The sequence below is a fragment of the Camellia sinensis genome, unplaced genomic scaffold (genome assembly GCF_055761805.1).
Source record: "Camellia sinensis isolate YWXY unplaced genomic scaffold, ASM5576180v1 Unanchor1, whole genome shotgun sequence".
Classification (NCBI taxonomy): domain Eukaryota; kingdom Viridiplantae; phylum Streptophyta; class Magnoliopsida; order Ericales; family Theaceae; genus Camellia; species Camellia sinensis.
In genome coordinates, this window is record NW_028128987.1 from 7,908,145 (window position 1) to 7,936,085 (window position 27,941).

At 36.5% G+C, this 27,941-nt stretch overlaps 1 protein-coding gene across 1 annotated transcript in view; it reads right to left on the reverse strand.

Moving 5' to 3' along the window:
• Positions 1 to 27,941, reverse strand: part of LOC145814067 (rho GTPase-activating protein 7-like) — a 72,497-nt gene that overhangs the window by 26,936 nt on the left and 17,620 nt on the right. Inside the window, exons 6-17 of the mRNA XM_082910592.1 lie at positions 27,685 to 27,829; positions 26,697 to 26,843; positions 25,480 to 25,557; positions 25,064 to 25,119; positions 24,900 to 24,969; positions 21,124 to 21,695; positions 19,048 to 19,125; positions 17,382 to 17,585; positions 16,162 to 16,500; positions 6,411 to 6,460; positions 2,985 to 3,045; positions 2,809 to 2,892 (exon numbers count right to left, since the gene is read on the reverse strand). Coding sequence (XP_082766718.1) covers positions 2,809 to 2,892; positions 2,985 to 3,045; positions 6,411 to 6,460; positions 16,162 to 16,500; positions 17,382 to 17,585; positions 19,048 to 19,125; positions 21,124 to 21,695; positions 24,900 to 24,969; positions 25,064 to 25,119; positions 25,480 to 25,557; positions 26,697 to 26,843; positions 27,685 to 27,829 — 1,884 coding nt within the window. The remainder of the gene's footprint in view (positions 1 to 2,808; positions 2,893 to 2,984; positions 3,046 to 6,410; positions 6,461 to 16,161; positions 16,501 to 17,381; positions 17,586 to 19,047; positions 19,126 to 21,123; positions 21,696 to 24,899; positions 24,970 to 25,063; positions 25,120 to 25,479; positions 25,558 to 26,696; positions 26,844 to 27,684; positions 27,830 to 27,941) is intronic.

Below are 27,941 nucleotides of genomic sequence, written 5' to 3' on the forward strand. Positions count from 1 at the left end.
GTGTAGTGGGTTAGGTTTAGTGGAGTAGGTGAGGTGGTAGTGGTGTAGTGGGTTAGGTTTAGTGGAGTAGGTTTAAGTGGGTGAAGTAGGTGGATTTTAACAATTTTGATTGTGATTATCCCTTCCAAGAGAGTGGATCCAACGTTTCACTCTACTAGATCGAACACAATCAGAGCCATTCGGCAAATATGCTGGATTTCGAACCAGATAGAACACAATCAGAGGCATTCGACAACTACCAAACTCGATTTTAGAGGATTCAAGCTGGAGAAGACTTCAATCAAATATTTTAACACAGATCTGAAGAATCCAAACATAGAGAAAGGGTTCAAACACATATCTACTTTGAAGCAAACCTGAGCTGAAAGAATCGAAACAGATTTGAGGGACTTAAACACAGATCTGAAAAAATTCTAAGAGTTTCGAATCAGATCCAACAGATTTGAAGTTTCTCGAACCAGATCTGAGGGACTTGAACACAGATCCGAAGACATCTGAGTTTCAATCCAGATCCATGAAATTTGAAGTCAAATTGACCTCAACCAAGCCTTTTCGAACATAGATATGAAGAATTCTAAGAGTTTCGAATTAGATCCAACAGACTTGAACACAAATCGACCTCAACCAAGCTTTTTCGGACACAGATCTAAAGAATTCTAACAGATTTGAAGTTTCTCAAACCAGATCTGAGGATTCGAACTAGATTTGAACCGAAGAACGTAGGATCGCAAATTGAAATCTCATCGCGAAGTTGAATCAAGAGTCGAATCTGGGTCGAAATTGAGTTGCAAAGTTGAATCTGATCTCGCTATACTCGAATAGATACAAAACGATCCACTTTAGGTTGCTTCAACGAATCTAGTGCCAAACAGCACTGACTTTCCAGTTAAGGTTTTCACAAATTCATGATTCGATCATGAGAGAGTGCAGATTAGGAAGAAATTAGGATCATGCTAAGCTCTAATACCAAATAATGCAATCCAAATGCAAATCAAGGTCAAACCTCTGTGGGCTAGAGAGAAAAACCAAGCTCTACTACAATCACAATTGTGTTTTTAATCCAAAACTAAGTACAATGGAATATTACATCACCTATGTATAGACTACAACTAATAGGCCATTTAATATACACCTATCTATTCTAATACATCAATGGGGTTCAGGGAAGTTCCCGCAGAGGAAAGGGCTGTAGGTGATGGTGCCTTTTGCTTCACAGTCCTGACTGAACTAACTAGTTGCTTAACCCTCCAGCATAAAAAACGTTACATTAATCCCGGAGCTGTGTGATCTCTCTTGTGCATAATGCAAGAGCTCTTTCATAGCATATTTGAGCTTAACACTTGTTCACACCAGGCTGAATGGGTTTACGGCAAAAGGACATCAAATATTTTTTTTATCGCTTTATGTCCCAAAGAGGGACATTTTATTCTTGTTGAAAAGTTGGATAACCATTGAAGGCCAATTTTCAAGGGCTTTTTGTGTGAGACATTGAATACTTGTCAACAATTTTCCTAGATGCAGCAGTTGGAGAGCAACTGGATCTACCAATTTAGTAGTTACTAATTTTGTTTCTTCTGTGACTAGTGGTTGAAAAAGCTGACTGTCAATCAAGTTTTGGAATGGGAGAGACTGGTTTAGTAAGGCTTCAACTAAAATGAATCAATAGAAACTAATAAAAACAAGAATATGAAGCACATAAATCTTGCAGTGGCTCATATTTAAGGGATAAATGTAATTTTTCAATCCAGAAAACCCGAAACCCATTGTACCAATAAATTCTGAAAGGTAGCGTTAACTGTCTAATAAAAGCAAAACCAACAGTCAAGCCTCAGTTAACATTTGTTAACAATATAATCATTCTGGACAAAACTATCAACACTCCAAAGTCCAAACCCCTAGCCAGCTGACAGAACCATATAATTGTCATGCCCAGCTCTCTCCACACCAGTTTGTCAGCAAAAAATTAGGATCTTTAACAGTTAGAACTTTCTCTCTCATATCAAAAAAATATGCACCTTGGCCTTCTCTTCAAACAGCAAATGAAACTCAGATGCTATTTCTTCCTCCTAGTCTATCAATCAAGCAACGTCTCACTTCCCCTTTAAAATTGGCTCTAATGTGCTATGCAGTTTCGTAAGACCCAAATTTTTACTTATCTCATAATAGGCAGTTAATTGACGAATTTCACATATCTCTCTCTCTCTCTCTCTCTCTCTCACACACACACACACACACACACAAAATAAAGGTCTTTCCATGCATCAATAACTTCTTGTAATCTGTTATTCTGCAAAGTGTTGACAGGGAAAATCATTGCCATTTTACTTTGTGATTCTATAAAGAGATACTGATGTGTGTGCGTGTGCGCACGCGCACCAGAGAGAGAGAGAGAGCGCTCTTCAATGGCATGAATCAAGCAGTGAAGAGATGAAAATTTATTCAACTTGTGTCTATAAATAAGCAGCCCATTCCATCTTAGATTTTTTGGGGAGGGGGTGTTCTAAGGCATTCTTAGAAAACACAGTTCTGAGTTTTTGGCTATACAACAGTTACTCAACATCTTCCCTATTATGGATTATTTTCAATTACATCAGAAAATTCACTATTAGAAGAAGTGTGAAACAAAACCAAGGCATAAAATGGCATGCAAATGAACATATTTAACTGAAGGGACAAACCTGAAGTTCATGCCCAATGCTGAACATATTGAGTAAAAAAACAGAGATAGAAAATAGTATCAAAAGAAACCAAGTAATGGCAAAACAACCACAAATATTTTCCATATCTAATGGGGAAAAAAGAGTATACATCTTGTTCAAGTGCCAAGCGACGCTCATGCAAAGCTTCTTTCCTTCTCTCCAAGCTAGCCTGTAAAATAGCATTTCCTCTAGCCTAACACAGATGGCAGCCAAATTTCGTTAGTGAGAATGCTACTGTTCTATAGATCAGTGCAAAATGCTGTTACAATGACAGTAAAGTATTACCCCCTTTGCAATCCTGTGTTGCAAGTCATTCTTTGTAATTTCAAGCCTTTGGATAGCCAGTCTGCAAACAAGTCATCAAATCTATTTGTCAACAGATAGGTTTCTATATCTATATATGCACACACACAAAAGGTATCATACTAGAGCAAAGCCATGACAATTAACTTGTGTTTAACATTAAAATAATTTAGTCAGCAAATTCTTTCTTCACACATTGAACTATGAAAGTGGTGGATCATATATCATGGAAAGATTATAGGGAGTCTTGATCAGAGCTCCCTCATTTAAACTAGTATAATGACACCAAAAAAAGGTTTCCTAATTCCAGTCCTCTAATATTTGGGAAACTAATTTCCGACATAGTTGATTCACAAGTAGCGCCTTTCACTTTTTGAATCTTTAAAATTCAATAACTTTCGATATAGATCGCCCTTTTTTTTAATTTTATAAAGACTGAAATTTCATTGTTTTCAAAAAGCAATTTTTTTAATGACTAAATATTAAAAATAATAAGGGTCATAGCAAAAATCAGGCACCTAATTTCTTATTTAGGGCTAAAATTTCAAAGTTAGTAAAGAGTGATGCTATTAGGACCCCATCAATTATTTTAGACCCCCTATTTTTTAGCCTTTTTTTTTATTACAATAATAACCTCAAATGAAATTACAAAAAAGGATATCAATAATTTTGGAACACCCTATCTTACAATTAAACCTACACACCCACTACATCATGAGTTAGGATTTATGAGAGCACCCACCTCCATCACCACCCATCGATCTTCCCCAAATCTCACCTTCAAAACCGACTCACCCTCAAAACCTTGAACACTCTTTCGCAGTAATATTCTAGCGGTAATGGTGGCAACCATTTGATTACCTACACTTCTCCGGCAATGACAATGAGTGGATGTTTTTCCGGCAACCACAACTTCATGTGACGAGAAGAGTACAACAATAAAAGCTTCATAACTTTGATGGTATTCTTAGCTCAGACGAGATTGGCCTTGTAAGGGTAAGTTTCTTGAAAAAAAAGGGCAAAAATAACAAAAACTGTTTGTCATTTTTTCAGAACTGAACTCCCGAACATATGACCAAAATTTGGGAATACAGGTCCGAACATTGTTCATTAGTTCAAGAACAGATAACTGAACATTTCTTATTTGTTCGGGAACAAATAACTGAACATTGTTAATGAACCTTTTTCAAACTTTAAAATCACAAAACCCAGGTAAGATAAGGAACAAGAATTGAAACTGTCAGAAAATTCAAAGAAACTCACTTGAGAGATAACAAATCCAAACTCGTGGAGATCGCAAAGCCCACAGAAGGGGAATGTTGAATCAACAACAAAAAACCCTACATTTATTTTCGTAGGTCATGAACAAGTATGTAGAGATGAAATAATAATCACTTTCGTGGATTTTGTTAGGGTTTTTGGGAGAGAGGCTTTTTGGGGTGTGGGGGGTGTGCATTCAATTGAATGGATCGAATGTTTTCACAAAGATAATTTTGATATTATTTAGGGGGAGAAGAAATTTTAAGGGTTTTAGAATTTATAAGTGGGGGTTCACAGAAATGAGGGGTCCAAAATAATTGACGGGGTGCTAATAGCAACACTCTTAGTAAAATGTCAATTGAATGATTAAAATTTCCTCCAAACAAAGAAATTTCTTTGTTTTTCTCTATTTTGAGAGGCTAAAAAAAAAACAAAATTGACCTACTTTATATATCAAATACACCCAACTTTATCAAAGACAACAATAGGTTGATCAATCAGTGAAATGACCTACTTCTTAGTTTTCAACTTCTTTGAACTAGAATTAACTATCTACGGCTTTGGTGCTTTTTAGCCACACTTGGATCCATCCACTTGAGAGAGTGCTGATTTTACAAAGGCCAATAGGGAATAGTGATCAAAGTAGTGATAGCTGCCCTAGAGGCATGTATTAGCAACATTGTCTAGAATGACCCCAAGGCATAGTTCGTTGCAAAAGCCACCACCGCAAAAATCAGCAGCAGAATCTGAATCAACTGCTCCGCTAGCTCCTGCCCTTGAGGATCCATTGGAACCCATAAGGTGAACATCATGATTTTGAGAGGAAACTTGCCTAGTTCACCAAAGAAGATGCACTTGTCTGAAAAAAGGGTATGAAAAATGAGAAGTGACAAGATTTGTAGCTCATGTCAGTGAAGTAACAGGCACTAGCAGGGTTGCTGGTTAAGGGATCTGATATCACATGCCATCTTGAAGTTTGAAGCATAGCATAGCAGAGGGAGGTGTGGTGCTAAACTTCTAATGTGGCAGCCATGGTTAGAGAAAGAGAGAGCACACTGCTATAGATAAGTTGGTCGAAATGGGTGACATAAAAAAACATAAACGTGTGAAAAATGGACCTTGTCCTCAAAATGTTAAAAACTGTGGCACCTCACCTTTGAAGACTCTTCTTTCCAAAGGACTTGAATTAATATGAACTTATATTGGGGGAGGTGGTGTCACTAATTTACCCAAGAATCTAAGATTTGGAAAAATAAGTTTTGGTGCTTGGAAGGCCATTGGAAAAACTAAGATTATACATAGATGAGTGATTATTCTACTCTCTTCAGATGGTATCAACTGTGTCCTATACTACTTTCCTTAGTCTTGCATAACCTTAACTGGCATCTGCTTCTGCACCCAGTTCAACAGCCAAGAACAATTTTTTTTTTTTGGAAAAATAATAAAATTTTATTGAAAAGGCAACACTGTGGGAATGCCACTCATATAGAAGAGAAAAGCAAAAAAACAAAAAAGCCTCTATATGCCTCATGTATCAAAAAAATTTATTGAAAAGAGAACACTATGGAAATGCCACTAGAGAAGGGTTACTCACTCCCGACTCCTAACGGTACAAAAAACTCACAACAGTATGGTAATCCCACACAAAAAAGGAGATCAGCAGAAGGGAGATTAAGTAAAATGATGTTGAAATATATTTTCATTGACTTTTATGACACAACAATATGCTAACTCCTGACAAAAATGACAGCATCCAGACTAGAAACCATTGGTTGGTTCCACTTTTAATTTGTCTTAACCATCAAACAGGCAGTAACCTGAAAAAAAGGAACTGATGCATCATATCAATATTAAAATCCATATACACATCAAAATAGTTCATTAAATTGAGATCTGCAAAAGTGTTATTTGTCCCAAAAGGGAATTTCTCAACCGTCTCTACCTGAATTGAAAAGGCAACAACAAATTGTTCCACAGAAACAGGGGAATTTCAAAAAAGCAGGACATATGAGCATCAATTTCACAGTAGATACACCAGCATACTAAAAATTACATCTCAGATAACTAGCAAGTGTTTTATAAATGAGCCACCAAGAAGTATATCTGGTCCGCAGAGCAACAGAAAACAGTAACTTATGAACATCTTACTCTTCCTCTCCAGAAGAATCAATTGATTCCATTGAGGGTGTCTTTCTAGCCTGTAAATAAGTAAATAAAACGATGTCAGTTTTCTAACACTTTCTATTTCAAGGTGCAAAACCAGAAAAACAGAATAAAGGTATTCGATAATTAATTCTACTAGACGAGTGAAGTGACCCATATTGGACATGCACTCCTACATTTCCTTCTTTCTTTGACATAGTATTTTAATACATTATAGTATTCACTATGACTGCATCTATGTACATCTTCTTTCCAATTCAATTACCATCACCAAATAAACTAAATCTAAGGTCAAAATCATAATGTAATCCAGTTGTGTCATGGATTCTGATATTTTGAATTGCCAGCATTAGAATTTATCATCTTGGTTAATGAACATAGTAATTTTGAGATTTTTTCGATAACTACAATTATATATATGTCATGGATATGAATATTTAACTCAAATATAATAAATTTTAAAGTCTAAATGAAAAGAATAGATATACATTTATGTTGTTTTTATTTTGGCATTAGGTTCCCAGTTATTTTATTCAAATTTGTAACGTATTTCTTGTGTGTCCAAGTGTTGCGAAGTATCTGGCGAGTGTCACGTACTAGTGTCGTGTCAGACACGACATGTTACCTTCTTAGAAGTGTTCATGTAAAAATATGGTGAAGTTTTGGAACATACCAGTATGGAGGCGTTTGACCACTCCACACATCAATCCAAAATTTTACCCTACGACTATCCCCTGATAGCAAAATACAGGTCCAACTAAGTAGTACCATACATTCCTGAAAGATTTCCATTAAGCCTATGCCATACGAGTTGTGAAACTTTCTAGTACACCAGTCTCCTACAATGGACCCGTACTTGAATTCCACCACCATCCTCTAAAACTCCTAGCTTCTGTGGTGCATCTCAGCTATTTCTCAAAAAGAGATTGATTATAGGTAAAAAACTGATGAATGCCCAAACCACCTACCTTCAACGGTTTACAAATTGCACTTCACAAGATGATACTGAAATTCACCACCCAAACCACCTTATAAAAAGTTTATTTTAAGTTTTTCCAACCTTTTAGCCACAGTTGCTGGAATATTGAAGACTGACAGGAAATAAGTAGGAGGCTAGAAAAGTACTTTTTATAAGGGTGAGCTCCCCCTAAGAAAGATATTTCCTTTTTCCACCCCAACCTGAAACCTTCTCTTACAGCGCTCAATCACATTATCCCAAACTTTTGTAGCCTTGTAGAAAGACCCAAGAGGAAGCTGTAAATAAGAAATGGGAAGAAAAGCAACAAAAAAATTCAAATTTATAGCAAGATCATGAATGTTTGGTACCTCTTCGACAGGATCACACTTGCTCTTGCTGACACTAGCCCTTAATCCAGAAACAACATCAAAACAAATAAGAACACACTGTCATCAGAAAAATGCAGATGCAAAGAGAGAAACTTTGCCATACCAACCTCAAAGACCCTGACTTGATTCCCTTCAACTGCCCTCAATATCACCATTCTCAAAGCCTCCATCACCGTGATAAAAAGCAATAGGGAGATAGGACCCCCTCAAGGCCTTTAGAGCTCGAAAAGAAACCAGTGGGCGAACCATAGAGATGCAATGATTGATCCAAGTGCACCATTTCTGCCCAAAACCTACCCTCTCCATAATGTACCAAGGAAAATCCCAATTCATATGATCGTAAACTTACTTCATATCAAGCTTGCAAATGAGCCCTAGTCGTCCACTTCTTAACTTCGAATCTCGACACTAAATAGAGCTGAACACATCTACGATTTGTCTCCCATCCACAAAAGCATTACGAGAATCAGAGATTCAAAGACATCTTTCAAGTCTCCTACTTAAGTCTTTGCCAACAACTTGTAAATGACCCCACCAAACTAATAGGCCAAAGTCCTTCAACTCCCAAACCCAGCTTTCTGGAGATCAGGGATATAAATGGAGATTTCATCACCTATTGATAGACCACAACTAATAGGACACTTAACCCAATTACTTAACATACAAAACTAATGACACATAAGCATAAGACTCATTTTGACACTTACGATTTTTATTCTACTACATCACTTGTAACCATCTTTCATGTCTAAGGTGATGCTGTATGGGTGGTGGAGCTGTTTTGGAAGAAGTTGGCAGGTTGGGAGCAGACCAGAGGGGGCAAGATCACTCAATGTTAAGAGTACTTTTTGTCAAGATTTTCAACCTATTTTATGTCTTTGCAAACTATTCCTTTTTGCTGACTAAGAGACTTGACATGTTACGGTGGGAATTTCTACGGAGTGGCATAGGGAAAACGTGTAAATATCATCATGTTAATTGGAAGATGGTATGTAATGCAATCCAAATGCAAATCAAAGATCAAATTGAGAGAGAGAAGACAAATGCCCCAATTAGGGGTAAAACCCCTAAGGCTAGAGAGAGAAACCAAGCTCTACTCCAATCACAATGTAGATTCTTTCAATCAAAAACTAACTACAATGGAATATTACATCACCTATATATAGACTACAACTAATACGAAATTTAACATACACTTAACCTATTTATTCTAATACATCAGTATGCACTCTGAAGAGAGGAGGTTTCAACATCAAGAGTTTGGGTATTTTAATAAAGATTTGTTGGGCAAGTGGCTACAGAGATATGCTTGTGAAAGGGACAAGTTTTGGAGAATGGTGGTAACAGCAAAATATGGTACTTAATGGGAAAATTGGAACTCATTACAGGTGTTGATGTCTCATGGTAGAAGCAAGTGGAAAGGTATTTGTCCAGTTTGGTAGGAATTTTTTAAATTTCCTAATTTCAAGGTGGGGTGAGGAGATAGGTGAAATTTTGGCAGCACAAGTGATGTGTAGATGATGTTTTGGAGAGAACTTTCATCTTTATCTTCCTATTTATAAGCTTAAGTCGTAAATCATGTTTAGGGGATGAATGGTAATGTTTTTTGAGATGTCAAGCTAAGAAGGATCTGCAAGATTATGTGTTAGATTAGCTTATCAATCTACTCAATTTGTTTTACGGTACAAGGAATATGAGAAGGGCTTGACTCTTTAAGATGAGATGTATCTAAGAGTAGAAGGTTGAATGTGAAATTTTTTTTTATGGGGATATGTTGAGTTGAGGAATAAAAGGATGAATTTATCTCGAAAAGGGTTTTGGACTATTGGAGCTCCATCTATGGTCACTTTCTTTGTGTGGAATCCAATCCATGCAAAGATTCTTATGATTGGCATCGTAATTAGGAGGCGTCAGAATCAAAGTTACCCAGACCATGGATCATTCCAATATAAGGAATGGGGCAAGAACATTGTATGCCTTAAGCTCTAAATAGGGGGTAGGCTTCTATAGTTTAGATCATAATTATTATAACTATTAAGGCATTTTCGCATATGAGAATTTTTCATTAACAATTAAACATCCAATTGAACATAGTCTATTTCTCTTCAAAATAATTATGTAAAAGCACAATAATTGGAGAATTAGGGTCTCTATTATTATATTGTTCTGGCAAAACTCTGGTCCATGGATTTTATTTCATTACATTTGACACCTTTGCTTGCAAGGAAAATGTCGAGGCAATAAATATTGTTCGAAATGTAAATCACTAGGCTAGTAGTAGTTTATGATAATATTATGTCAGATCTACGTAAATTGGTGTTGCCTTTGTATGTAAGGATGAATCAGTTTTACACTTATTCATTGTAACATGGCTAAGAATGTGTGGGGGTTGGTCTTGGCATTGTTTGGGTTGGGTCTTCCATGAAGATAAGGTGAGAGTCATTTTTATTGGTGGAGAGATGGAGTCGGAAGTGCAAGAGAAAGGCTTTGTTGGAATTAGAATTAATTAGAATCAATTAGGACTTATTTTATGGCCATTGTTTAGGCCTTGATTTTGTTTCCTTTTTACGTTATTTCCTATCTTGTAAATCTCTATTAGTATATATACACAGGCTAGTCTCCTTTCTAGACTAAGCCATTCAATTCTTTCATTCTTCTTGGTATCCAAGCCAAACCCTAATCCTAACCCTTTTCTCTCTGCTTCAATCTCAACCATTTGACTTCCACCCTTGCCCAAGACCTTCGGCCACTAGGCTCCCATACCCTTTCTCTCTCTCTCTTCCGGCCCTTACCCATCCCTCTCCTCACCAGTTGGCTTCTAGGGCAGTTCGGTAGGTTTTGTCCCTGTTTTGGGACTTGGTGTGGATGCAGTAAGCATCTTTTTCTTTGTTAGTTTTGTTAATAGGCTATTAGGTTGTTTGATAGCAATTGTTTTGTGATTTGTGTATTGTTCTGAATGTAAACTATACACATCACCTGTTCCTCTAACCACCATGACTAAGTCTGATGTTTCACTTGTGGTTCCTGTTAAACTCGTTCCAGTGAATCCAGATTTTTCTCTCTCACACTATACTTCGGTTCATCGTATTAAAAGTGTGGTGCTAAATGGAAAAGATTTCATTGCTTGGAGTCGTTCCTTTAAACTCTATTTGGGGGGAAAGGGGAAAGCTCATTGGCTTTCATCTACCACTATTTAGCTAAACGCTAGAGATTTTACACGTGGTCAATGGCATATTGACAATTGCACTATCTTGAGATGGATGTTCAATTCCATGGAGGACCGGATTTATCATATGTTCTTATACTCTGATACAGTTCCTAGTTTATGGAGCGCCTTATCTCAGATGTATGCTCATGCACATAATGATGTTCGCATCTTTGAGCTTTATTAGGATATTGCTCGTGCTTCTTAGTCTGCTTTAGGTATTTCTATGGCTAAATTTTTTGGGTATCTTCAGGCACGTTGGGAAAAGTTAGCTTAATATGAGCCTTTGATTGATCTTCCAACTGAGGCTGCTTCACTTGTGACCAAGAGACTTGCTCGGCAGCATACATATCAGTTCTTGATGGGTTTAAACTCTGAGTTCGAGTCTCTTCGTATTCAGATTTTAAACACATCTCCTCTACCTTCCCTTTATGAGGCCTTTGCTATTATTGATAGTGATGAGCGCCGCCATCGGTTGGTTTCTCCTGTTTCTACTCTAGTCCCTGAGCCTCTTGTCTCCTCTGATCAGATGGCTCTTGCTGCACAGACTATGTCTCGTTCTTCTAGTGGGAAGGTAATTTGTCATCATTGTGGAGTACCAAGCCATGTCAAGGCTCGCTGTTTCAAACTCCATCATGAGTTGAGACAGCGTTTCTCATGTGCTCATCCATCAAGCTCCTCCCGCACTACTGCTGTTGTGGAGACTGTCCTGAGTTCCACTACTCCATATTTGCATCTCCTTTAGACTCCGATTGGTCAACTTCAAGCTCAGCTTGGTTCTATGATATCTTCAGGGACATCATCCTCGACTGCCACTTTGGCTACAGGTACTCCTACTGCTTTCCATGTTCGCTTTGCACGTCCTATTTGGGTTCTAGATTCTGAGTTTAATGACCACATGACCAGTGAGCTTTCCTACCTCTCTTCTCCAGTTCTTACTACCACCCAAACTATTTGTCTTGTTGATGGTTCTACTACCTTTGTTCGTCATTGGGGTGGTGTTACTCTATCTCCTAATATTACTCTTTCTTTTGTCCAACATGTCCTTAATTTTGCATATTATCTTTTGTCTGAGTCAACTTGCCAAGGCTTTTCACTGTGCTGTCATTTTTTTACCCGATTCTTGCTTGTTATAGGACCTGAGTTCGAAGAGAATTTTCGACAGGGGATATGAGCATGACGGTTTATACTACTTTGGAACCAAATCAGCCACTTCTTTCTAGCTTTTCCACTTCTGTGTTACCTAAGGATTTATACTCCTATGTTTTTTCTTTTAAGACTTTAGCATTGTGGCATGCTCGTCTTAGTCATGCGAATTTTTAGTATTTATGTTTACTATTTCCAAATTTTGATAAAGCTTGTAAGACTCATAAGTTTCAATGTCATTTGTATAAGTTAGCTAAACATACCCGTGCTACTTATATTCCCCGTATGCATCGTGCTCCTTTTGTGTTTGATCTTATTCATTCTAATGTTTGGGGCCCTTCACCTATTACTGCTTTGTCGGGCCGTAGATATTATGTGACCTTTATAGATGACCACACTCGTTGTACTTGGGTTTATCTTATTAAGCGTAAATCTAATGTCTTTCCCATATTAGTTCACTTTCTTCAAATGCTTAAAACCTAATTTCACACTATTGTTCAAAATATCCGATCTGATAATGGTGGGGAATACATCTTTGATGCTTTTCGTTCCCATCTTAATCAGGCTAGTATACTTCAACAACTTACTTGTCCTAATACTCCTGAACAAAATAAGATTGCTGAACAAAAAAACCGTCACATTATGTCTGTGGTTCGTTGTCTTCTCAGGAGAATGAATGTACCTAAGTCTTACTGGCATAATGTTCTTATTGCTGTTTATCTTATTAATCGCACTCCTAGTCGTGTCTTGCATGGTCTTGCCCCTCTCCAGGCCTTAGACCCTACTAGGACTCTCTTTCCTCTCCTACCTCGGGTTTTTGGGTGTACTTGTTTTGTTCAAAACCAGAGTCTTACTCGCACTAAGTTAGATGATAAGGCTATTAAATGTATCTTGGTAGGGTACTCTACTATGTCCAAAGGGTATCGGTGTTGTGATCCTGGCACTAGTAGGTACTATCATTCTTGTGATGCGACATTCTATGAGAAAACACCCTTTTTTGGTACTCACCCTTCTGCGCAGGATTCCTCTTTTATTCTTATCCCATTTGTGGAATCTGATGTTCGGCCTCTTCCCATTTTTCATAAGGTTGAGGCTGTCTCTCATGAGGTTGAAGCTGATGCTGCTCCTCCTTCTTCTCCTCCATTGCAGGTATATTCTCGTCGTCCTCGTCCCCTGCCAACAACCTCTTTGATACATGGGTCAGGTAATTCCTCTCCTTTGGTTGCTGCTCTTCGTCATAACCCTTCTCGTAATAGACATCCCCCTGATCGTCTTGGTTATATTTGCAGTACTAATCATCCTATTTCCTAGTATCTTTCTTATGACAATGTCTCCCTTGCCTATCGTTCCTTCCTTGGCAAGCTTGAGTTGGACACTATTCCTCGTTTTGTGTTAGAAGCTCTTCAAGTGGGTGTCTGCTATGCAAACAGAGATGGCAGTTTTGGAACAGAATCAAACCTGGCATCTTGTCACTTTTCCATCTGGTGAAAAGACTATTAGTTGTAAGTAAATGGGTGTTTACTATTAAGTATCTTGTTGATTGTACTGTGGACCACTACAAAGCACGGTTAGTTGCCATGGGCTTCACTCAGGTTCTTGGCAAGGATTTTGGGGCTACCTTTGCCCCGATCGCCAAGCTTACCTCTATTCGTGTCCTTATCTCTCTTGCTGTCTCACATTCTTAACCTCTGCATCAACTGGATGTCAAGAATGCCTTTCTGCATGGGGACTTGAGACTATTTATATGGATCCTCCACCCGGTTTTTGGACTGAGAGGGAGTATGCAGGGAAAGTGCGTCGACTATGCAAGTCCTTATATAGGCTTAAACAAGGCCTGGTTCAACTGCTTTAGTTCTGTTATTTTATCCATGGGATTTGTTCAGTGCCACTCAGATCATACTTGCTTTATTCGCATAACTCCCACTGGTTAGTGTATTATTTTGCTTGTTAATGCTTGTTTATGTTGATGATATCATTCTTACAAGTGATGATTCAGTTAGCATAACTCAAGTAAAGAGGGATTTGAGTCAAACATTTGATAGTAAGGATCTAGGTCCTCTTAAATACTTTCTGGGTATTGAAATTACTCGCTCGCGTCGAGGGATTTCGTTGTCCCAAAGGAAATATGTTCTTGATCTTCTTCAAGACCTAGGGTGTAAGCCAGCTTCTACTCATATGAATTGTAACCTCAAGCTTACATGAGTTTGGCAAATTATTAAAGGATCAAGGCATGTATCAACGCCTAGTTGGTCATCTCATATACTTGACTAATACTAGACCCGACTTGACATTTGCGGTTAGTGTTGTAAGTCAATTTATGCATGCACCTCATACAGAGCATTTTGATGTAGTTTATCATATTTTGTGGTATCTGAAGACTTCTCCTAATTTAGGATTATTTTTCACAGCTAATCCTCAATCAGGGCTCTCTTGTTTCACTGATGCAGACTATGCAAGATCTAGAACCGATACACGGTCAACGTCTAGTTTTTGTACTTTTTATGGTGATCACTTTATATCATGGAAAAGTAAGAAACAGGCTGTTGTTTCTAAGTCTTCTGCTAAAGCTAAGTATCGAGCAATGGCACAGGATACATTTGAAGTTTTGTGGCTTCACTCCATTCTTGCAAAGTTAGGATTTGTTGAGGATGCTTCCTCTCCTTTGTTTCGTGACAACAAATCAGCTATTATGTTATTGACTGATTTAATACTTCATGAGCGGACGAAACACATTGAGGTTGACATACATTTCATTCAAGAAAAGGTTCGGACTAGTATTGTGAGTCCATCATTTGTCTCTTCTTCTGAGCAACTAGCTAATATGTTCACAAAGTCTGCTGATCTAACATTATTCAATCATCTATTGTCAAGCTGGGTTTGCTGAATGTTTTCACACCAACCTGAGGGGGGAGTGTTGGAATTAAAATTAGTTAGAATCAATTAAGACTTATTTTATGGCCATTGTTTTGGCCTTGATTTTGTTTCCTTTTTATGTTATTTCCTATCTTGTAAATCTCTATTAGTATACATACACAGGTTAGTCTCCATTCAATTCTTTCATTCTTTTGGCTTGGCTCTTAGCACCGTTGGGTTTGATGTGCCTTTTATTGAGGAAGTGCAACAAGAGAACTTTTTAGAGTAGAGGAGCCTTTGTATAAGCTCAAGAGTTTTTATTTGGTCATTTTGTATATCTAGACTTCTAGGAAAGTTAGGCCTATCTTTGATAATCTTGTAGATTTTGTAGATTCTTTGGACTTGCAAGAATCCATAAGCCTTTTTTCATTTTCTTTAGAGTGTATAGGCCTCTTTGGTTAGTTTTTTAGAAATTATTATATGAGCAACAACCCCTTCATGATTTTTTAAATTAATTCACTAAGTAAAAAATAGTTAGAGCGATAAGAGAATGGCGTAAAAGGGAAACATAAGAGTCAATACTAGAATGGCACAAAAACCTCGTGTTCTTCTCTCTCCACAGTTATTCCATGACCAATATTTCATCCTTATATTTATGTAGTATCATGATAACAAAGCATGTTGATCAGATTGTGCCTTATATTACACTTCCATTGTCAACCAAGCACTTCATTATTTCTTTGTCACCCATTAGTTCCCATTAGTTCCTCTTGTACATATCTCTAAAACACATGTTTGGGAACTGTACTAACAATCTGCCACACAAAGCACACCTTACTTGGGGGATGCAAAAGGCTTCACCATTAACCAAGTGAGGAATCATGTAAACCGTGAACAAAAAAAAGTTCAAATCATCATTATAAAGAGTGGTACATCAAAATATGTGAGCAACAGTTGAAAGCTTCCCCAGGTGGCAGTGGACCAAAAATATGGCATCAAGAATAAGGGTTAGAACCAAAAAGATCAAACATAAAGCCATAAAAGGAAATGCACTATTAACCGCGAGGAGAAATCGACTAAATTGTTGAAGAGCTCAAGATGTTATAAATAAGGTAGGACAGTAACATAAAAAAAAAGTTGTGAAACTACAGCCGATATAAGATATAAGATGCAAAAATGACTCACAGTATTTCTTCCCAAAAATGTTGATCGCTTAACATTGAGAGTGGAGCTTGTAAGTTTGCTCATTGACTTCTCAACACATGATTCGGCCCCAACCACAGATTGAGGCAGCCCTTGATCCATTGAAGACATTATCTCCCCCATTGACCGATGAGACTCATTAAAAGGTACAATACTAATACTGTCCATCTCATTTTCACTTGGTTTCTGTTGGCCTTGCTGCTCATTAAATTGAGTGTTTGATTCTCTTAATAACTGAGAATCTACAGGTGGATTTGTTTGTGCAGTTAATGTGAGATTATTCCCAGGTGGGCCGCCATCTAAATCATTACCACCAAAAGCCTGAATAAATAGAAATGCACACAATAATGAGAAAATAACAATGTGGGACCTAGTTAAATATGTAAATAATAGACAACAATATAAAAAATTAAAGAAATAAACGAACATTAGAAACAAATTATTACATTGCTTTGATCAAAGATGCCTAAACCATCCATTCTTTAGTTATTAACATGTACAAATATGTGAAGTTACCATCTTTTACCAAGTGTATTTGTCCAAGAGTACACATTGAATCATGATATTATTTACATCATTGCATAAAGAAGAAAAAGAAAAAAAACAAGAGAGAGAGAGAGAGAGAGAGAGAGAGAACATTTTCTTTCATGGAAAACCTGTGTAGATTGTGAAAATGTTAAAGTATCTGAGGACACACTACCAAATGCTCAAATTTGAAAGGAGCTCTCACCCATGCTACCAAGTTTTGCCATGGAAGTCTCGTCCAGTTCGTGAAGAAATGTAAACAGTTAGCAACAAAGGAAAAAGAAAGGTCACAAACATATTAGGAAATAAATGACAAAACTTGGAAACATAACAAAATTCATTTGGTGCATCAAAAAGATTTTAAAATGAGGACTTCAGGTCAATAAGAACACCATGAAAGCACTCCTCACATCAACCTCTTGGTGCCTCAAAAGTTCTTTTTTTTTTTTGGTCAAGTAACAAACCCTCAATATCTTTTTTGGGGTGCTGTTGAGCTTCCTCACCGAGTGAAACACCATAAAATTTTACTTCTGCTGCTAGATAACAAATGTTGCTTAAACATATGACTTGTCTGCATTGTTAAGGTTCCTCACTGAGTGGAAACCGATAAAATTTTAGTTTCCACAGCTAGATAACAAATGTTGCTATTACTTATCCCAGAGAGAGAGAAAGAGAACCTTATAGTCATAAAGATCATTGCCGATATAACCACTGCTTTCAGTCAATTTCCCACTCAGCACACGATCAAGATCATCATCAGTATCTGGATCCCCTTCATTTTCTGCATCATGGTAGATATCCATATTTTCATCATTGGTTGAATCTTCACTCCCACTGCTATGAGAATCAGCTGAAATAGAGCAGCTATGTAGATTATCATCCTGCAACAGGAAGAAAAAACAAATTAGCTAAACACAAATAAAAAAGTAAAACAAAGCAACTGCAAAAAATTTAAGCTTAATAGAATACTCAATATACCAAGATTACATAAGCTAATTCCACAAGCAAATAAAAACAAGTGAACAAAGGCTTATTACAGAAACATAAAGGTGGCATAACACCTTTAAATTAAATTGTAGATAACAATAAGCAATTGCAGGATTTTCTTAATTCAGAAGTGGAGAATACTCTCATGATAACGTAAAAAGAAATAACCTTTATTGCTAAGGAAATAACAGATTGCAGGTTTTCCATTTGTAATTGTAAATCTCAATGGGTGGCAAGAAAAAGAAAGAAAGAAAACAAAACAAAACAAAAATTCATAAACGAACCAGATAGAACATAGAAGCTAGAAAATGAGACGGAAAACAAGCCAGAGACAAAAAAATCTCTGTTTTATGATGACTCAAATGAATTGCATAAATTAAGAGGAGAACAGGCAGAGGAGTAGCGGTTTTTTTAAAAACAAAAAAAGAAACAATGATATAGTACATTATTATCTCTCCTGTGCCATTAGTAATATGGTATCCACTGAATTTGAATATTAAAGCATTATCCATAAGAAATTACAAAAATCAGCCATCCCCAGTTACACAGTTTATATCTTTGTCCAGATTCATCAGCAAGCCCATATTAAGCACACCAGACCAACCACACATATTGAGCTATGTTACACGGACTTGGGTATGGGTGTCAGATATTGGTACGCATCCAGGAATCGATTCGCATATTCTCTAACCCTTTGACCTTTGTTTATTATTAATATAATAATCATTATTATTTTGTAAATTTTATTTGCAAGGAACCTTATGCACATTTGCACATTTAGAAGTGCTTGATAAGGTTAATATGTTGACATAATTTAACTATTCCTGGTTGGTGTTGAATTTACTTCAAAATTGTTCAATTGTGCTGAACTCAAACATGAATTATTGAGCTTGTATAAACATATATATAGGCTTCAGTTAATATTTCCAATTTTTTTTTATTGTTTCCTTTATGTTTACAGAACGTTTCAAAAATATTTTTGTTCCTCAGTTAACCGAAATAACATATTGAAACAAATTTTGATCCATAGAGGTGGGGGGTGCGGGATTGTCTGTGCATATAGCAAGGTAAATGTTAACATGTTGCTTACCACAGATTTTTTTTTCCTAATCTTCATAGTACACATGCATGCAACTACATCCATATATTTTCTTTCTTCTTTCCTATGCCAAATTTTTTATCATCATACTTTCCGTAAGTAAATTGCACTATTATGTACTTATAATTATTGTATTTCTCCTTTATGAACAATGCTTGTCAGTCACATAAACAGAGCAGCGTAACAGGCCAAATCTAGCATTGACAACTAACTTATGAACTACCAACTCAGTAGAAATAATAGCTTTGAACTCTTACTTTTATGTTTTGACCAGAACTGCATGTTTGCATGTGTAAATCAGAGAGGAATATCAATCTGAATATTTGAAGGAAAAACTTGTCAGCAAATAAACTTGTAGAATAAGGGAATTACATAGGCCTGCTTATTCAGATCAGACCGTTGAAGTATTTGGGAGAATATTGGAGCTCTTAACAGTCAGATCGTTTGATTTTGACTGAATAAGAGTTGGCACCACTAACATTTTGCACTTTCAAGAGACAAGAAAATATTCTATGAAAAGTATGATGTACAGAGCGAGTGAATTTCATAGAAAGTTTCAAAATGATTACTAGAAATTCTTTTCATTTTACCTAAATATCGAACATTCTTCCAGCTTACTTATCAAACTCGGTGGGTTTACCATTCTGTGATAAGAAAATCAGTAAGTTCATCAATCACGCGATTTTCCAGTGTAGCTCCTCTCTTTTTTTCAAGGGCAAATTACATCAATAGTCCCCATATTTTGGCCCTTGTATTAATTTGGTTCTTGTAATTTCAATTGGCTCAGTTTTGACCCTGAATTTTTTAATTTGTCTCAATTTGATCCAATTGATTCAACAGTTAGTATTTTTTTAATAATTTATAATTAAAAAATCTGCATATGGGTGGGCATTTGTCACATTTTTACAAACAAAATTGTAAACTTTATTAACTCAACGAGTTAACCTTAACCAGCTCAATGATAATTTTCATTCAAAAATCCCAACGGCATTATCAATTGAACCAAATGACATAAAGTCTAAAATCAAGGGTCAAAATTGAGCCAATGGAAAGTGTAGGGACCAAAATATCACAAGGGGTAAAATGTAGAGCCTACCAATGTAGTTTGCCCTTTTTTCAACAAAGTTGATTTTTGTCGCATCAACCATGCAATAGAAGTTCAACATGACATACAATAATTCACATAAGAGGATCTAAAATGAATCATGATAAAATAAATGAATAAATAACTCATTTTAGAACAATGAAACACAAAAATAAAGTGTATTTCTCATTCATTTCTCAGATCAAATTGGAGCTACGAGACAAAATGGACACACACAGGGATTCATGATCAACCAAACAACAATAGAAGTCACAAAGAAGGCATTTAAACACTTAGAAAATATGAGGAAGAAGAACTCCGAAAATATGAGGAAGAAGGAATATATTTCTGTTATATTCAAAACTTCTTATTTTACAAGACCAAATGACACTCCTTATATAGGAGATATTACAAACATCATTATAACCCATTATATGCCACTTACATATTATATATTACCACTATCTACCACTATCATATTATATACATGCCACTATCTACCACCAACACCACTATCATATTCTATACATGCCACTATCTAATTATATGCATTAACACAAATTTCCAGCACTCCCCCTCAAGCTGGTTTGAAGATATCTTCCATAGCCAGCTTGATAGTCAGCTTATCAAATTGCTTCTTGTGTAGTCATTTCGTAAGCACATCAGCTAATTGTTCACCTGTTGGAAGGTAGGTCATACAGATTATGCCAGCATTGATTTTCTCCTTGATGAAATGTTTATCCACTTCTATATGTTTTGTGCGATCATGTAGAACTGGATTATGAGCTATAGATATAGCTGCTTTGTTGTCACAATAGACCTTCATAGGTGTCGGGTGAGAAAGCTTCAATTCTTCAAGAATTCTTTTAATCCACATTACTTCACAAATTCCATGGGCAACAGCTCTGAACTCTGCTTCTGCACTACTTCTAGCTACCACATTCTGTTTTTTACTCCGCCATGTAACTAGGTTCCCACCTACAAAGGAGCAGTATCCGGATGTTGATCTCCTGTCTGTAACACTTCCTGCCCAGTCTGCATCTGTGTATACTTCAACTTGAAGATGTCCATGTTTCTTGAACAGTAAGCCTCTCCCTGGAGTTCCTTTCAAATATCTTAAGATCTTATAAACGGCCTCAAAGTGCTCTGCCCCTGGTGAGTGCATGAACTGACTTACCATACTGACTGCAAAGGCAATATCAGGCCGCGTATGAGACAAGTAAATCAATTTCCCGACAAGTCGCTGATATTGTTCCCTCTCTTTGACTTCTTCAGCCTTAGCAGCTTGTAACTTCAAGTTAGGCTCGATCGGAGTCTCCACCATCTTACAACCAAGCATACCTGTTTCTCCAAGGAGATCAAGAACATATTTTCTCTGATTAACGAATATACCTTCCTTGGATCTTGCAAATTCCATTCCGAGGAAATACTTGAGGGCTCCCAGATCCTTAATGTGAAATTCTTTTGCGAGTTTCTCTTTGAGGGCTGCTAACTCTGCTTCATCATTACCAGTTAAAATGATGTCATCAACATAAACAATCAAAATTGCAATTTTACTGTTTTTTGAATGTTTATAAAATATTGTGTGATCTGCTTGACTCTGCGAGAAGCCACAACTGATAACTGCCTTCCCAAAGCGTTCAAACCACGCTCTTGGTGATTGTTTGAGTCCGTATAATGACTTGTTCAATCTGCATACTCTGTCGCTTCCAAGTCTCTGCTCAAATCCCGGCGGTAGGCTCATGAACACCTCCTCTTCAAGATCACCATTGAGAAATGCATTTTTAATGTCAAGTTGATGTAGAGGCCAATCTGAATTTACTGCAAGGAATAACAGTACTCTGATGGAATTTATTTTAGCAACAGGAGAAGAGTATAAAGAAAAAATAAATTATAAGCAATATAAATTAACTTTATCCAGAGAAATTCATAAAGAATAAAATTTATTATACAATATATAAATTTATAAAGAAAATAAATAAATAAAAATAAACAATACATATTTATTATACAAAAAATATGAGTATAATCAGAAGAAAAAAAAATTAAAGAAGAGGGAGAGAGTATAATCAGAATAAATAAATAAAAACCATATATTATAAATAGAAAAATAAATAAATAAAGACAGATAGATGAGAGACACAGAGAGAGACGAGAGAAGAAGATGCGATGATGATCAGAAAGAGACGAGAGAAGAGACAGACGACAGATAAGAGAGACAAGAGGCGAGAGAAGGCCAGAGGAGGTGAGAGACTTACCAGGTCAGAGAGGTGATGGAGATCGACTGAGATGAAAGCTCGATGGAGATTGCGATGGAGATCAACTGAGGACTTCGCTCGATGAACAAGTTCCCTTTTCTCTTCTCTCTTTTTTTCTTCTAATTTTCGATTAGGTCTCTTCTCTTTCTTCAAATTAGGGTTTCTGATACCAAAAAATAGGTATTCGGGTTTCAAAAATAGGTAGGTCTCTTCTCTTTTTTCGAACTAGGGATTCAATTATGTGTCCTACTGTGTCCCATACCAAAAAAATAAAATAAAAAATGGGACACACCCGTACGTGTCCATGGTCTGTCCTTGTGTCTGAAACTACTACGACACCTATTTTGAAGTGTTCGTGCTTCATAGGCCCAAATCATCCAACATCCCTTCTAATTCACATACATAATTTTTGAACCCATGAAACTTGTTCCCATGACTAATCTACTGGGCCAAAACCCATTCGGCCTTTTAGACCACAATTAACCAACCCCCTTCTCACTGTTAAATTATTTCTTCTACCCATATCCAGATCATGCCACCTAGCAACTACCCATCATCAATTCCTCAAAGTCAAAACCCTCCTCCCAGATACATCCACCGACTCATCATCTCCACCACCCCTTGATCTCTGCTCCACAAAGCCACGCGCACCCCTATCATGAATACCATGCTCCACCAACTGCCTTTCACCTCCTCCACCACCAACCTTTTATGAACCACTTTTAACCACCATAGAACGAATATCATTTCCCTCACAATCCCCTATTGCCTTCTTTTTAGAAATCTAGCCATCATGAGGACCTACTTCACCAATATCCTCAAAAACTACATCCTCCTTCCCTTTCACAGACTCCTCCATATCCACCACCTTTAATATATCAATCACCCCAATCAACACTCACCTCACATCATGGTCCAACAAAAGCTTCTTAAGGTCAGAAATTATTCAACATCCATTTCGACTTGAAACAAAGCCATCTTTGTTCATCCCTTAGCCAACATTACTACTCACACAGCCACCACGCCTCTTCTCTGTCATAGCAAAACCATCCATCTCCTCAGCTCGAGAAGACCATAGAAGATAGCGCCATAGCCAAACACAACATAGCAAAGAATAACTCTTGACAACTAAAATCTTACTATCACTGACGTAGAACATGGGAAACAAAAATCATCTCAACTAAAAATCAAAACCCTAGAACTTAAAGGATTACACAACCAAATAAGAGGCCCAACAAAGGAAATGCAATAGGAATCCCAAAACGCAGCAGACAAAGCACCAAAGGAAGAGAACAATGAAGAAAATGTTATTGGTGGAACCTAAAACAAGACTAAACCTAATCAAAAAAGGAAAAGTAAATAAGAAAATTAGGGGTTGCTAGGAATGAACTATATAAGTGCACTTTTTGACTTTTTGGTAAAAAAAATAGAGGAAAAAAATATGTATGTTTGTGTTAACTTTTTGACTTTTTACAAAAAGATGTGTATTAAAATATTGTAGATGCAAAGTAAACTGACTAATTCAACGGGCCACGTGGTATGGACTAATTCAAGTACACTACATTTCAAAAAAAAAAAATTTTAACGGGAATTGGTGGCTTGCATTGTGCCACGTGGAACACCACTTGGGAAATGTAGATTTCAAGTACACTGAGTGCACTGTTAGTCTGAATAATTCAAAGGGCAAAATTACGATTTCGGCCTCTAACTTCCCCCACACACTTCTTCCAAATAGTATAGACTTTTTTGCTTTTTTAGTAACTTGTTGGCTTTTTGGCTTTTTTAGGGGATCCCAAACAAGCACTTAGTGTTTGTTTCAATTTGGACTCTAAACTATTTCCCTATTGGTTAAGGTTTTTTTCCTTGTTATTTTAGGTTTTGGTTTCCTTATTAGTTTATGTTTTTGGATTGAGGCTAACCCTATAAATACACTCTTGTAGCTCTATATTTTTTTATTCATAAGTTTTGTGCTCTTAGTGAGAGGTACACAATAGTGAGAGTGAGAGTGAGAGATAGATAATTGTAAAGAGAGAGTTTGTGAGATTGGGTGTGAGAGACTTTTGTAACTCCTTTCATATTGATCTTAGTGAATCCACAGTGACTCCGTGGACATAGCCCGTGATTTGGGTGAACAATGTAAATCTCGTGTTGCTTTTGGTGAGTTTAATTTTCTATTCTTCTAATTCTCCGTTCTGGATTTGTTGTGTGTGTGATTGTTTGCTCAAGTCCTGAGGTTTGGTATTGATCATACATACCATAACAGAAAACACAAGAAAAACTAAGCAAAACCCTTAGAATCAAATATCCAAGCCCAGAAGGGCTCCAATCAAAACCCTAATCGGGCCACAAAACGAAAGAGGGAAATAGACAGATTAGTTGGAGTACACTGATCACTGATATAGACAGTGGAACTGCTAGGATTTTTCCAGACAGTAAATTAGGGTTTGAGAGACAGAGAGAGAGATTCTGGGGGAAGCATGCATAAAGAAAAGCACGTATAAGATATATTCAAACCAGCTTGAACAAATTTTGGAAACCAAAGATAAATGCTAAAATTATAATAATAATAATTACTTGAGAAAATTTGAATACCCTAAAAAGACAGAAAAAGCATAGAACCATTATAACTAAATGATGATCCACTGTAAGAATGTCCAACAAATTGTTACAGATGAAGGTGATTGAGGACTAGGATCTATTAAGAACTATAGTGATGCCATGACTCAGCCAAATCTTTTTTGTGGATATAATCAACAAATGAACTTACTATATGCCTCAAATAAAGCAGTGCAATAGGATGCAGGAACCGGAGGTGAAGGTAGCTCCCGAAGAACATGCTGCAGATGAAATAGCTCAAGTGAATACTAGTCTACAACATTAAAGATATGAAACAATTTGATAGTCAAAAGTTGCAGCAAGTACCAAAAGTACCTTAACACAGTCACCCACAACATGAGCATCCTCATCAGGAGCAAATTCATTCTTGCCTATAAACAAATAAGAGAACAACTCAGCTTGCAAGTGACGTAAAGACAAAGAAAAGTTCCAATGAAACCAAACTGATACCCAATAATGTCTTCTTAATCCAATGTCATACAGATTCATCAATCATCACCCAAAATATAGGATCAAGATTTCAGAAAAATCAGACAAGCAAAACAGCAAAACTATACAGGGAAAATAAGCCGAACTAGAGCTCTGTACTACTTATGTCCAAGCAAAAAAGAAGCGTCCTTAAGAAAATTATTACTCATCTTGAGAAGAGAGAAATGAGGGTGGGTTGGACCTTGCTGAAAAGAACTTTTAGGACAAACTATAGTAATTGGTTGGAGGAAAGCAAAAGAAACCTAATTCATATTCTTGAACTCTGCGATCTATCTCCTCGACATCTGCAGACTGTCTCAAAATTCCTTCCACATTAGTTCCTGTTGGAAAGATCAAGATATAATCAGATGAAATTGTATTAAAGAGAGTAAATACAATGATAAACTTTGCCTCTAGAATCTGTTTTTTCATCTCTCATATTATTATCTGGATTCCCTTTTTCCCATTCATAGCAAGGCTTTTGAGAGAATTGCGACTATGTTACATGGACTCGGGTATGAGTGTCGGGTGCGGGTGTGTATCCAAGCGTCAGACCTTCATAAATTTAAATCTTAGGATCTTGGGGTATGTATCCAAAATTGGATATGGATACGGGGACACGTCATATGCATATATATATTGCATATTATATAATATTCTCGGATGAGATGATTTAAATTATGTAGAAATATATTAGAAATTAAATATGATTTAGAAAAAAATATGAAATTTCTATATCTAATTCACGTGGGAGCCTAAAAATATTGTTTTACTAACAAATGCAAGTTTCTTTTTTCTTCATGTATTGTTACAAATTAAAGGATCTGAGTGTCTAAATTGGGTGCGAGCGTCGGACACATATCTCACACCCTTATCCATGTCATATCCGGTGGACACGGGTATTGTGGGGGAAATAGAAGAGTCTATGTAACACAGAATTGCGATAAGATATATATTTAACAAAGACAAGCATTCACAATACACTTGAACTTCAATACTACAAAATTGGTTCATACCATGAAGGAAACTCCTTATAGGCTTCACAGTTCTAGACATTTAACAAGTCAAAAAAAAAAAATTAATAAAACTGAAAAACTAATAAATGGTGATAAAACCCAACTGCTTCACTATTTTTTTTTTTTGGGGGGGGCTGGTGAGGAACCCCTCCAAGGCAAGGCCCTTAGGACCCACCCTTGCAAGATAAACCCCCGATGATCCTCATCCCCACACACCAAGTTAGTTGGGGGATTTCAAACCATTGTCGGTGTGTGTGGGGAGCACACCCACTAACCAATTCAAATGAGCCCCAGGGGCCAAAAAAAAATCAATAAAGCAGAAAAAACAAAAATAAAATCAGAATTAACAAGAAAAGAATGTCAGAGAGTAGGATGCAGAAAATGCTCCAGGATCCACAGAATTCAGCAGGTGAAAATGATATTCTAGAACAAAGAATCCCAATCACAATTGAAATTAAACTTACCATACTTCTCCAGATATCGAAGAGCTTTCTCAAGGAAGGATGGGCCTCCATCTATGTCTTCCAGAGCTAGCAAAATTGGGCGTCCAACTACCATAGATTTAGCAGGACGCTTCTCCCTCCCTGGCAGTGGTGGAGCCACGATTTTTGCTAAGGGGGAGCAATATTAAGATAAATATTGGGTCAGATTGATTTAGTTTGTTTTGGTTTCGTAAAATAATAAATAAATCAATATTAATATTTTGAAACTATTACAACAGAATACACATTGCTACAACAAACTAATGTAACATTTTTTTATTATTATTTTTTTTGATTAATCAACAAACTAATGTAACATTTTAAGTCTAAAAAACTATCAACCAATAGGAGTACAATAATAAAAATATCAATTGCAAATAAATACATATAATAAAAGAGATTTTTTTAAGATTTCCTTGTGAAGCAAATAAAGAATCAATCTATGTCAATGGTGTATCAAGTTTGTTGGAAGAACAATGGGAAAAAAGTTTAACTTAATAATTCAAACAACCAATCCATTGTTTAACAAAATCTCCATAATTTTAACTTGATAAATGATCTTATTAACAACATAATTTATTTGAGCATACAATACAAATTTAAATAGATAAATTGTAGGGTTTTCTTGAAAAGTATAAAAGAAATGGGCTAAAAATTTAACAAATTTGAAGGATATGTATAATTTTAAAGGGGGTAAATTAAAAGATACTTTTAAATTCTTAGACTTAAGTGTAATTTTCAAAAAGTTGAGGAGGGGCCCTCCTGGGCCTTAATTGGCTCCGTCCCTGCTCCCTGGTTGAAATATTCAAAATCTAGAGAAATTTAGTATGAATGGAAGTAAATTTTCAGTACTCTACATAAACAATATATTCTGACCAAAACAAAAAGAACATAAAATAGATCTTACACATAACCAATTGAAGAAAATGACCAAAAAAAAGTTATAGTGCAAAGATAATGATGTACAAACATTGATGGAAAGACCCTTCAATTGTATCATTAACATTGTTACGGATGATTCCTTTGTATTCCATCACAAAGGTAGCACTTGGAGCTTGTGAAAGAGCATGCTCTAGAGCAGTCTTCCAATCATACAAGGCCTTGGATGTCTCTGCCTGAATTAAGAAAAGTAAAAGAGAAGGCCGTAAAGTTTAAGACTCCTGGGTACAATAAGTTTTAAAAGTAAGACAGCAAATTGCACCTTGCACTCAGGAAGGAGAGAGGGGG